General features: G+C 45.0%; 1 protein-coding gene across 2 annotated transcripts in view; it reads left to right on the top strand.

Annotated features, from left to right (window-relative positions):
• DNAH1 (dynein axonemal heavy chain 1) overlaps positions 1-12,362 on the top strand; it is a 70,854-nt gene that overhangs the window by 27,933 nt on the left and 30,559 nt on the right. For both annotated transcript variants that reach the window (XM_075053362.1, XM_075053361.1), the window contains 16 exons: positions 252-392; positions 1,048-1,211; positions 1,689-1,802; positions 2,429-2,617; positions 3,700-3,805; positions 4,866-4,979; positions 5,303-5,452; positions 5,928-6,014; positions 6,120-6,306; positions 6,422-6,513; positions 6,996-7,150; positions 8,789-8,966; positions 9,252-9,446; positions 10,132-10,251; positions 10,842-11,000; positions 11,283-11,387. In XM_075053362.1, the coding sequence (XP_074909463.1) occupies positions 252-392; positions 1,048-1,211; positions 1,689-1,802; positions 2,429-2,617; positions 3,700-3,805; positions 4,866-4,979; positions 5,303-5,452; positions 5,928-6,014; positions 6,120-6,306; positions 6,422-6,513; positions 6,996-7,150; positions 8,789-8,966; positions 9,252-9,446; positions 10,132-10,251; positions 10,842-11,000; positions 11,283-11,387 (2,256 nt within the window). The remainder of the gene's footprint in view (positions 1-251; positions 393-1,047; positions 1,212-1,688; positions 1,803-2,428; positions 2,618-3,699; positions 3,806-4,865; positions 4,980-5,302; positions 5,453-5,927; positions 6,015-6,119; positions 6,307-6,421; positions 6,514-6,995; positions 7,151-8,788; positions 8,967-9,251; positions 9,447-10,131; positions 10,252-10,841; positions 11,001-11,282; positions 11,388-12,362) is intronic.

Raw genomic sequence — 12,362 nt, 5'->3', positions numbered from 1 at the left:
GGCCACTTGTAACTGGTTACTAACCTGCAGGTGGCATAGTGGAGAGAAGGTACCTGCCGTACCCAGTGTCCAGAAAGCCTGTGCCTGAAGATTTCTTCACAGCAACTGGAGGAAAAAAAATTAAAGCCTCTTAAACAAGAACTCGGTTCTTATTTGTTAAGCATGGATCTCAGAGCAGGGACACGTAGAAATAAAAAAAAAAAAATCATTGTCATACCACCTTTTTGTTGTTGTTGTTTTTTGTTTTTAAGACTCCACGTACCACATGGGTCTTGCAATGGCCTGGCCAAGTGGTCATTGCTGGCTGCCAGATTTTCTGGACAAAGGAAGTGTCTGAAGCTCTGGAAGCTGGAGATTTGTCCAGCAGGCTTTTCCCACAGCTGAGTACTCAGGTATGAAAATGAATGTAAGGGTGAGATTTTGCCAGATGGAGACTTCTCAATCATCAGACCTTAGATAACTTATAAATACAGCCAGGACAATACTATAGGAAAAACAGAGATGCAATCCTGCATAGCACAGCTCAAAAACAGGTAAAAAACCAGGTTCTTATCATCTTAATCATTAGGATATTTGTCATCATAAACCTGAAACAATGTAAGGGACTGATAATATGATCATTACCTGAAGACAGGAAGGAGGTGAAAGATAACTTCTCCAGGGTCACCCAAGAAGCCAAAGGTGGAGGAGAACTGAAGTGATGGACAGTATAAATCAAAGCAAAACTGCATCCTTCATATCTGTTCCGTGCATCTAATCACACCTAATACCTGGGAGGTGTTAGCTCTGGGCCTCATGGTGGTCTAACTCCTTTCTTTTCACCTGAACATGGTAATGGTGTAGGCAAAAGTCAGCTTTGAGCCAGCCCTGAGCAGTATTTGCCTTCTGAGCAGTCATTTGTGTATCTGAGAAGAGAAGAGGCAGAAGTTGCATGGACACAGCCTATGGTCTGGATTTAGCATGCCATAAGTTTGATTGCATTGTGTTAGTACAGCCTGGGTCTTTGGGATATGGATTGCTTCAAAGTACTTTCTTTTCCTTACCCAGCTGGGCAGTTTGGTTGCCCTGGTCCGTGGAAAATTGTCCAAGATGCAGCGAGCAGTGTTGTCAGCTCTTATTGTGATTGAGGTCCATGCAAAGGATGTTGCAGCAAAGCTGATTGAGGAGAATGTGACAAGCATGAATGATTTTGAGTGGATCTCCCAGCTCAGGTAGAGACCATACCTCCCTGGCCAGTCTTCATTCTCCTTACCTGTCAGCCATGTCCATGACAAATGGAAACAAGAGTTTGCATAGTCTGTAAGCAGTACTCCTGAGTCGCCTCTAACATCCCTATGAGGAGTGGGATTGAAGTCTGCTAAGGATGCCAGTTCTAAGGCATCTGAGACAGACCTAGTTTTGATGGCATCCACTTTGGCAATATAGACTAATCCACACGATGGTGTTTCACAGCCTCACTGTGAAAGGGAATGCTCCTGCCCAAGGAGTGCAACACTTGATATAACATCTAATTGCAGGTCGTGTGAGAACTCCTGTCCACCCTGTTGTGTTACCTTATCTGTTCTTCTCTCGAAAGGGAAATCCCTTGACATGCAGGTCTTCAAACCTGCAGGCTGTAGTCTTATGAGCTGCTGTATTGTCTGCCAGCCAGTGTTTGTCTTTCTGATGTCATGTTCACTGATCATTAGATACTACTGGACGAGGGGGGACCTGTACATCAGAGCAGTCAATGCTGAATTTATCTATGGCTATGAGTATTTGGGGAACAGTGGCCGTCTGGTTATCACGCCCCTCACTGACAGGTAAGGAGATTTGTTTTCTGGGTAATAAGTGTATCTTTTTCTTTTTCTTTTTTCTTCTTTTCTGGATGAACAAGCCTCAGTGGGGATTAAACCAAGGATCTGACCATGCTGGTCTTACTGCTTAATGTATGTAAATAGAAACCATTTGTACAGGAAAGGACTACCTGAGACAAGGGCATAGGAACACCCTGGCATTGGTTCTACTGTATTCCTAGTGATCAGTGCTCAGGCTGATCGCTTTCACTCTCCTAATTCTTAATGTAGTGCTCTGACTCAAATGAAATGCCCACCTGATAGCTAAGGAGCTCTTCAACAAACCGGTAGATAGGGGCATCTAATACTCTAGAATATGCAGCAGCAATAATAGTTTTACCCTTTTGTAACTGTCCTTTTTCTGGAGAGTGAGTTTGTAGCCAGTGGCAGAAGGATTTATCCATGCAGGCCCCGATGAATACTAATCAAGGCCACATAGCTAACTCCTTTGCAGAATGCTGCATATCTAAGCAGTTCCGCAGAATAATAAAGGATGGATTCCTACTTGTCTCCAGCTGGATAGATCATATGTCTCCCTTACTGAAGTCAGTAGTAGAAATGCTTTTCCGCATCTGGTCTCTTCTTTGTTGTAGGTGTTATCTGACACTTACAGGAGCTCTGCACCTGAAATTTGGAGGAGCACCTGCAGGACCAGCAGGAACAGGCAAAACAGAAACAACAAAAGACCTGGGCAAAGCACTAGCAATCCAAACTGTAGTGTTCAACTGCTCCGACCAGCTTGACTTTATGGCAATGGGAAAATTTTTCAAGGGACTAGCCAGGTACGATGAAATGCTGCATGTCATTATCGAGGAGTGGGTAGGATACAGGGATGCTGGCCACTGAGAATTGGTGGGTATTTTTCATAGCAGCCCAGAAGTACAAGCAAAGCACTAGTAGGGGGGTTTCTGTGTTCCAGAATGAGCAAAGTTACAAAATTCCTGCCAGAAGGGACGGATAGTTGAGCCAATTTAAAAAAAAAAAAAAAAAAAAAAGAGAAGATAAAAAGAGACCCTGTTCATTTAAGGCAAAATTAAAATGCTTTGCACCAACCCACTATTAGACACCTGTGCAAATGTTTGCAGCTCTGGCCTTTGTTTTAATAATCATACATGTTGGACTGAGATTCAGCCCACAAGCTGCTTAATCTTAAGAAGGAGATAATCTGCTGAGTATATCCAAAATTGAGCAGCCAGGAGAGACTGCTCTAAGCCCTGAGGGATCCTCTCAGAGAAGCTTCTCTCTTCTCTACATTTCAAACAGAGCTGGTCCAATTAGTCTGTTGCACACTGGTGAATCTGAATTAGTTACTCCAACAAAAGCTGATACTCTTTTCTCAGATGTTTTCTTTGTAAGTAATTTAACTTCTTTCTTAAACCATGCCTTGTGGGAAGATCACCTTCCTCATATACATGCTTCCAGCTTTATACATAGTCTTCCAAGCTCCAAAAAATGGACTTAAGAGATGTCTAAATTCTTTCTGCTACACTTATAGCTCAGGTACAAAACAGGAATTCAACACGACACCTCTTTCAAGCCCAAATCTGTAGCATGCAGAATTTGTCCTAGGCTGTAGAATCAGACATTGCCATGGTCTTGCAGGGACCATGCAACTTCTCACCCATCACATGGCCTGGGACGCATAGTTGGGGTGAGACACTACAGCCCTTTCCACTGTAGCAGTATACTGTGGCTATGTCACTACCTGCTGTGGGACGTTAGGGGCCTTTTAGGTTCATTTCTTGTCTCTGTGCTGCCTCCCCAGTATGTGGATTTATAATTTCTAGATCTAGCTGAACTTTTGACTGCAAGTTTGCTCCTGTGTGATGTTCCTGACTCCCCTCATTTTTCCTTCCTTGCCCAGCTCTGGTGCATGGGCTTGCTTTGATGAGTTCAACCGCATTGATATCGAGGTGCTGTCTGTGGTGGCCCAGCAGATCACAACCATTCAGAAGGCACAGCAGCAGAGGGTACGTAATGAACATGTGAATGCAAAGGCAGACAAAAAAAAGTCTCCACTTGAGCTAGTCTAGTCAAGTCCTTGTCTTTGCATGCATCTTCACAGAGGACTAGCTTCACTGCTCGGGCAACTCAGACAGACGTACTTGAACTTGGAGAAGCATGAGTAATGCCCTAGCTGTTACGCATCATATCAGGCTATTACATAGTCAGCATCCTGGGTGGGTTTTGCAGCTTTACCCTAGTCTGCGCTACCACAGTTGCCCACACTCTCACAGGCTGAAATACATCTCAGTTTGAGCTGCAGTGCCAGCAGACGTTGTTGTGGGAGACACTCTGATGCAGATCCACTGAGCTGATACAAATTGGAGCTGTGATAAAGGCAGCCAGTGTTCTGCCATGAGTTGCTCAGCACCACATTTGTCTAAATGTGTTATCCAAGCTTTAGTGAATTCACAAAACCCAATATGCGCAGAAAAATGCATACTCATGCACATACAGAGTTGCAACGTAAAGTGAATTGTTGGCTTTACACGGAGATTCAGCTGTCAGCCAGCCTAGCAGCCAGCCTAGCAGCCAGCCTCTGCTTTGTTCTCTGGAGACTCAGAGGGGTTAAGACCTGAATCTCCTTGACTTTGGCTTGGAATTAGAAACTTGCTCTCCATGAATTCTTCTGCATTACTTTATCCCCCATCTGAAATTACTACCTACACAGCTTTAAAAAGGATTTAGGTTTCTCTTTGCCCTCTCTGCCATGAATTAATTCAGGTCCAAACTCTACTGCAGAATAAATGGAAAGATGTTTGTTTACAGTTGGAGGGATAGAAGTCTGTTCAAGAGCCAAAAAAAAAAAAATTATCCTATCAGTAAATCTTCCGTGAGCCCAGTTTCTTAAACAGGGAAAAATATTGCTGGTAATACTGGATTCCTGCAGTGGGACCAGACTGAGTCACCTGCTTGATAATTTAACTACTGAAAGCTATTGTTTTCCTCTTGGAAGATTCTGCTACATTATTTAATTGGCAGGTCAGGCTCTGTTCTTTGAAGATGATCATATTTTTAATTTTCTAGGTGGATTATTTCATGTTTGAAGGCACAGAGATCCCACTGGTCCCATCCTGTGCAGTCTTCATCACAATGAACCCAGGGTATGCTGGGCGTACTGAACTACCTGATAACCTGAAGGTAAGGAGGGCAGACTGCATAGACAGACAGAAGAGGGGCCATACAGGTGCTGGATGCTACCCAGGCCACCAGTGTGTCCATGGCAAGGATTAGGATGTGATGCTTTTGGAAAGTTTCTAGGATAACTTTGGGATTTGAATCACATCTGTAAGCAAATGGCACTCCTCAGATTGTAGTCTGCAGGGATGCTACCCTGACAGGTGCCAGGCACACTCATGCTGTGTCCTCCGAACAGTCTAGGATGGATACCCAGCCTTTTCAGTTTGCTGGAAGAAGCAAGAAACAACAGTGTTGTGATCTTGTGTTGGAACTGTATGTTTCAGGCTCTCTTTCGTCCTGTGGCTATGATGGTCCCAGATTACTCCATGATTGCTGAGATTTCACTTTACTCCTTTGGGTTTGATGAAGCCAAAGTCCTTGCAAAGAAGATCACCACAACATTCAAACTATTGTCAGAGCAGCTCAGCACCCAGGTGGATGTCTTGAATGTCCATGAATGTTTTTTAAATGTGAGGCTTTCTCAGCCTAGGCACAAAGTACCTGGATAGTTCTCTTTGTGCCTTGTGATAGCATATCACAAAAAGGTCACAATACCCGTTCCTCATCTACTTCCCTCCTTTCTAATTCTCATTTCTGTTCCTGTGGCTGGACTTGCATTCACCTTCAGTCCTAGTTAGGATTACAATGGCAGGACAGTTGAGCCGAGCAGCCCTGCCTACTTCTCCCTCCATCTAGGATTTTTCATCATCCTCACCCATAGTCTGTACAGCTGAGGACTAGTTAGTTGTTTGAAGGATGCTAAGAGCAGACTTGGATGAAGGAGCAGTTGTTCTGAAGGCATAACTCATTTTTCTTTTCTTACCTGCTAACTGAGTGCATGCATACATTCACTCTTTTTAGGTGATGGTCCTGTATCTGATGACATTGTTTCCTCTGTGCCTTTTCCAGGACCACTATGACTTTGGGATGAGAGCTGTAAAGACTGTCATCTCAACAGCTGGCAACCTCAAAAGAGAGAATCCTACTATGAATGAGGTAAATGTGCTTATACTTCACACTGTCATAGACTTATGTGGCCTTTTCTGCAGCCACATAAGAGAGGCAGGATCTTTGAAGTTCTCAGTTCTTAAATCTTTGCAGGAGCTGATCTGCCTGCGGGCTATCAGGGATGCCAATGTACCCAAATTCCTGCAGGACGACCTCAAGCTCTTCAATGGTATTGTCTCAGATTTATTTCCCAAGATCAGAGAAAAGCCTGTTGATTATGGCATCCTGGAAGAAGCCATTCGCAAATCCTGCATCAAAGAGAATCTGAAGGATGTTGATGGTGAGGGGAAAGGCTCTCCACAAGCTCCCTCTGGGCCTGGCCTTTTAGTCCAGCACCCTGCCCTAGGAAAGAGACAGCTGGTCCCAGCCCCACTCTGCATCATCTTCCTCTACAGGTTTTGTATCTAAGTGCATCCAGCTCTACGAAACCACCGTGGTTCGTCATGGCCTTATGCTGGTGGGGCCAACAGGTTCTGGGAAGACAAAGGTATGGCTGAGATACTGTGCTGGCCCCAGCAAACCATCGCCTGCCTCATGATGCAGAGGGTTAAGCTTCACAGAAGACTCACAGGCTGGCATTTCCAGCTTCTCTCAGATAGAAGTCAGGACACCAAAATGCTGCCTTTTAGTATTGATTTATAGCCATGGGGAAGTATATTACTAGCTCAGTCTTTCGAATTGGGAGATTAGACCAAAGCTTATTAGCTCTGCTGCAAATTTCTAAGGCCGAGACATACTTTGACATCTTGAGATGTGTCAGGCCTCTTGCACAGGAGATCTAACTTCCTGCCCGCCCTGATTCTCGAGTGCTTTATTTCTGTGAATACAGCCAGGCATCTCCTTACTATGATATTATCCTTCACTATGTCTCCTTTCTTACTGCGTTTTGAATGTAATTGCTGTGAGAGCAAGTGGTTTTGTCGTTACGGAGCCATGGCAGTTAACTGTCTTGCTCTCCTGCTCTTGCAGAGTTATGAAGTTCTGGCAGCTGCAATGACGTCACTGAAAGGTCAGCCTGCAGCCAGTGGTGGGAATTACGAAGCAGTCAGCTACTTTGTACTGAATCCCAAATCCGTCACAATGGGCCAGCTTTATGGAGAGTTCAACTTGCTAACGCATGAGTGGTAAAGTACAAAACCTGCTTTCCTTCCTTCCAGGTGGGAAACGCTTTTCTTCTGGTCTTGAGCGACTTCTCTTCAAGGCTGAGAACGGTTTAGGGTAGTGGCATAAAACCAGAAGCGATCAAGTCCTTATCCTCACCAAGCTGCAATACCCAGTCACGGCGATTTAAGCTGACATCTTTTATTGTGCACTTGGCCCGGCTGCCAGCACATGCCCAGACAGTTACTGCAGCTCAGCTCACAGCATGAACTGCGTAACAAGGAATAATTCAATTGCTTTGGAGCACATGCCCCTGCTCTAAGATACAGCAGCTTAAAAACACTTGCTTTGCTTCTGAAAAGTGACCTCTGTACTGCACACTTGAATTGTTCTGTATAAATACACTGGTGGCCTTGAATGATGAGGAATGACTTTCAGGCATAAAGAGGCATTTCATTCCTGTTACCAGGGCTCCTGCTTGCTTACATGGTTTGGAAGCGAGAGCAAATGCCCATTAGCCCTCTTGTCAGCCAGGTCCTACTGCTTATGTTTCCATCCGTGACCTGAGGTTGACCTTGCAGCTTGCTTTATCCAGAAGCTAGGGTGTGAGAAGCAGTGTGAATCTCCCTTTGGCCCTGCCACCCACCACTTGCTTAGGGGCAAAGCTAAAGACTGTGTTCTGTAAAATGAGGAAAACTAAATATGAAACTAACTAGGAAAAGTGCAACCAAGTAAGCAAGCATTACTGATGCTAAGACCCAACCTGGGCTCTGGTGCATCTTTACTGAAGGACATTTTATAGGATATTCCAGTTAGCTCGACAGTTTATGATGTGACTCTACCCAAGGGCAGTACACAGGCACGTCAACATGACAAAAAGAAAAATACAGCAGTCATGTAAAATGTATTTACAGACAAATCCATCTGTTTTAATCAGCTGAGCTTTAGAACAGACTGTTTTCCCTTGATCTCAGTAACAATACCCTGAAATTCACTAGCGCTATAAAAATAACAAATAATTATTTAATAATGGGAGTAGAGTCCAGGGCCTCAATGGAAAATGCGCTCAGGGTTTCCACGTACAGATTAAGTTCTTGCTGTCAACAGCCAGCATTCCTTGTGTGTCTGCTCACCTGTTCACCAGCTCCAGCACCGCCTGGGTTCACAGGCAGCTGAGGACAGGGAACTTCAGTTATAAAGAGGGTAGAGTCATGCTCTTTAGCCTGGATTCATCCTTGTAACCTATAGTTACCCAGCTGAAGCATCTGAATTAGCAGAGTAGCTGTCCTGAGTCCCCCTTTACACTTGGTGGAGAAAAAGAGGCACCTCCAGGGAACAGGTAACCCGCCTATGACCTGAACTGGATGCTAGCAAGGCCTCTTTGCTTTTCACTGAGGACAGAGATATTAAAGGGAAGCTTGTCACTTTATAGTTAGATGACATGAAGTTCAGATCCTAATGCCCAAAGAAATTGTTTTATGGTGTCATAGGCTGAGATGTATGTCTCAGTATAAGAAAGAATGAGATAGACCTTTTTGCAGCTTATCAACAAGTGAGGTACAGGTATCCTTGGGCACATGAACCAGGGTAAGATTCTAGCTTTGCCATTGATTTCAGCAAAACCAGCATGGGCCAACCCCTGCCTTCCTCCCACCTTTCAGGACAGATGGGATCCTTTCCTCACTCATCCGGCAGGGAGCTGCAGCCACTGACACCATCAAGAAGTGGTACATGTTTGATGGGCCAGTTGATGCTTTGTGGATTGAGAACATGAACACGGTGCTAGATGACAATAAGAAGCTGTGTCTCAGCTCAGGGGAAATCATCAAGCTGACAGAGGTAACTCAGCCCTCCTGCTCTTGCTGCCTGTTCTCTGTTTTCCTTCTTCCATCTTGGAATGGACTTGCCTTTTACATTCCACTTGATGTCTGTGATGGACTTGTATGGAAACGGTGTCTCAGCAGCAGCCCTGTGTTGACCAGACCTCTGCTGTGCTGCACAAACACAACAAAAAGAGGGCTCCTGCAACAAAGGGAGGGGTTTCAGCTTCACCAAATTATGCTGAAAGATGTATCAGAAGTGATCAAGTCCTTATCCTCCTTTCTTTCCTTTTGCAATTTCCAGAGCATGACCATGATGTTTGAAGTCCAGGATCTGGCTGTTGCTTCCCCTGCCACAGTCTCCCGTTGTGGCATGGTTTACCTGGAACCCAGCATCCTGGGGCTGGAGCCCTTCATTGAGTGCTGGCTGCAAAAAATCCCAGGCATCATGCAGCCCTTCTCGCAGCAGCTAGCATCTCTCTTTAAGAGATTCCTCAAGGTGAGCTCCCATGCTGTTCCAGCCTTTCCATGGCTTGGAACTTGTCAGCTCAGATATCAACCAGCCCAGACTCATCAAGGCCTGGATTTAAATGCCCTCATGGGAACACTTCAGACTACCAGTATACAAACTGCTCTGTGAATTTTCTGGGTTTAATAGAGGTTATTTGCTGATCCTTGTAGGTGTGACTTAGTCTTATTGGTCATTCTAGGTTTTTTTATTTCATTTTAAAATTATTTTCTGGACAAAATCATCCCTGGTGCATCTCCATTGCTTACAGTGGAATAACTCCAGGGAGAAAGCTGTAACAGCAAGTCTTCTTATTTCTACTGTGCTCCTAAACCACTATTTTAATGAATAACCTGGTGCTGCAAAGGAAAGCTCTGAAGGGAGCAAACCATTTAACAGCAGTGATGGCAGAAGATGCACATCACTGTTGCACAGAACCAAAAGGTAGGCCCAGAGGTTTCTTGGGGTTAAGACTGAACCAAGGGGTTTGACTTGCTTCTCACTGCTCAGAAAGGTGGTACTTGAGACACAGTGGGAAATGGTAGCATTCTCAGTCATACCCTCCGTGCTAAACATAACCTGCAGGGAGGTGAGGAGAAACCAGAACCCTAGAAGGTAAAAGCAAAGTCAAATATGTTGGATGGTGATACTGAGCTGTTCCTGCCTCTCCTTACAGGAGGCCATTGGCTTTGTCCGGAGGTTTGTGAAGGAGATAATTACCTCAACAGACAGCAACCTCACAAGGAGCCTCCTCATGCTCTTGGAATGCTTGTTTCAGCCTTTCATTCCCATTGAGGTAGGATTTTGCTACCCCTATCACTATCATGCAGAGGGTTAGTTACCAGAGAACAAGGTGTTGGTGCCTAAAGGTCATGCTGTAGCTCACCTCCATGGCAGAAGGTAATACAACATCCTGCAAAGCACAGGTAAACCTGGAAGGATTATGCTTTGCCCACTGAAAGAGAAAAAGATAAGCTCCGTGCCTACCAGGCTGGAGGGAAGATATTCACTTTTATTTATAGCAGAGGGAAATGGAGAATGAGTGGAAAGCAGAAATCAGCGCTAAGCAGCGATACACTTCAGATTGCAGGTCCTGTGAGAATTAGTATTGAAGAAGGCTGGACAATTTTCAAATTAAAAACCAAAGACTAAATTCTTCTCCCAGCTCCTGTTGAGTGACATTAGTTCAGCAAGGGGAGTCTCTCAAGTACACCAATGAAACAGCAAGTTTTAATCCACAGAATACATTAACAAGGCCTGTGAAAAAGTGGCTAGAAAAAGATACATAGAAGCTGAATAGAATTATGAGGACATTAAGAAGAGTCTGGGTTTTGCGTACCTTAACCATGCCTGAGGATTTTACTTCTGCTCTTCTCTGGTTCTCAGGGAATTAGGATGATTCCCCAGGAGAAGGCAGCTCATATCAGAGAGCTGATTGAACCCTGGTTTATATTTGCCTTGATCTGGAGTGTGGGCGCTACTGGAGATTCCCAAGGTCGCATGGCCTTCAGCTTGTGGCTGAGAGAGAAGATGGCAAAGGAAAAGGTGAGTAAAGGAAAAGCAGATCCTCTCTCATAGAGGAACTGGTAACGAGGAATGGGGTCAGAGCTTCTTGAATGCCTGGAGGCTTTGCATGGGCTTCCTCTTGGGATCTGGTAAACCACATCTGCCTTAAACTTCAAGGGACCCTTGGAGCTGGAAGTTCTGGGAGAGAGACCTGACCCCCTGGGCAGCATCCCATTAATGAAGTCTTCCTTGCAGTAGCGCAGATCCTCCTGTGAATTCAGCTGAGTAGCAGCCAGGTTCACCACAGCTTTATTCTCACAGATCCAGTTACTTTTCCCAGAAGAAGGACTGGTTTATGACTATAAACTGTACGATGCTGGGCTTAGCAGTGCTGAAGATGATCTGGATGAGGAGGTCATTAGGGAGGTAAAATGTTTCACTTTCAACTTTGGGGAGAGGGACCAGGAAGCAACACAGTCCTGCAGGATTTGGTAGGATTTTCTCATCAAGGGCAAAAAAAAAAAGGCTTATAGGAACCAAGTGAGAACGTTTAAAGTGAAATCTTTTCATTAAAGGAAGAAGGCAGTTTCTTGCCCTCAGGGTTGTGAAGCAGATCTTTCAAATCTGAGCCAACGGCTGGCTGGTTAATTCAGACCTGAGTGCCTCTGCCAGCGCTCAGGAAAGTGAGAGGGCCCTACAAATGTGGCTGCTAGAGGAGGACAGGGAGAAGCTCACATGGAAAGGTCTGCCTGTGTTAGAAAGCAGTGCACAACAACAGAAGAGCTGTGTGCAGCAGAGTCTGGAGGAGGAGCAAGGCAGGCAAATATGCTATCTTTTTCACAGGAGACAGCAGAGCAGTAGGGCATGCAAGGCCCATCTGACTGACAGTCACCAGCCCCTGGGCTGAAAGAAAAAAAAAAAAACCCAAACACAAAAAAAAACCCCCAAAACCCCCACAAAAGAGGAAAAATGCTTCCCCGTCCTGAAATCAGAGTAAAATAAAGAGCCCTACATGAGCATCAGATGCTTAGCAGAAGCTGCCAGCATCATCTCTGTGAGAAGGCCACATGGGGTGGTCAGGAATACACATTTTCTCAGTGTTCTCCAGCACATTCCTAACAAAACCTCTCTCTCACTTATATAGTTGCCTCTGGGAGGTTATTCTGTGACTTGATTGTAGCACAAGTCGTCCATGTCTTGTACAAGTACAAAACCTCAAAGTGCCTCTGAGTGCAACATGAGTGATGGCAACAACCATGAAGATAGGATCCCAGCTAAGCCCTCTTTGGCCCTCTGCTGTGGCGGCATTTACAGGGTGGGTCAGCTTAGGACAGAATTCCAGTTCTTGCAAATATCACAAGTGCTCCATCCCCCGTTGATCCCAGTTCTCAGAAGGGAGGG

Source organism: Buteo buteo, chromosome 21, assembly GCF_964188355.1.
Source record: "Buteo buteo chromosome 21, bButBut1.hap1.1, whole genome shotgun sequence".
In the NCBI taxonomy this organism is placed as follows: Eukaryota; Metazoa; Chordata; class Aves; order Accipitriformes; family Accipitridae; genus Buteo; species Buteo buteo.
The sequence above is the reverse complement of the archived record's forward strand: the minus strand, read 5'-3'. Positions and strand labels throughout refer to the sequence as shown.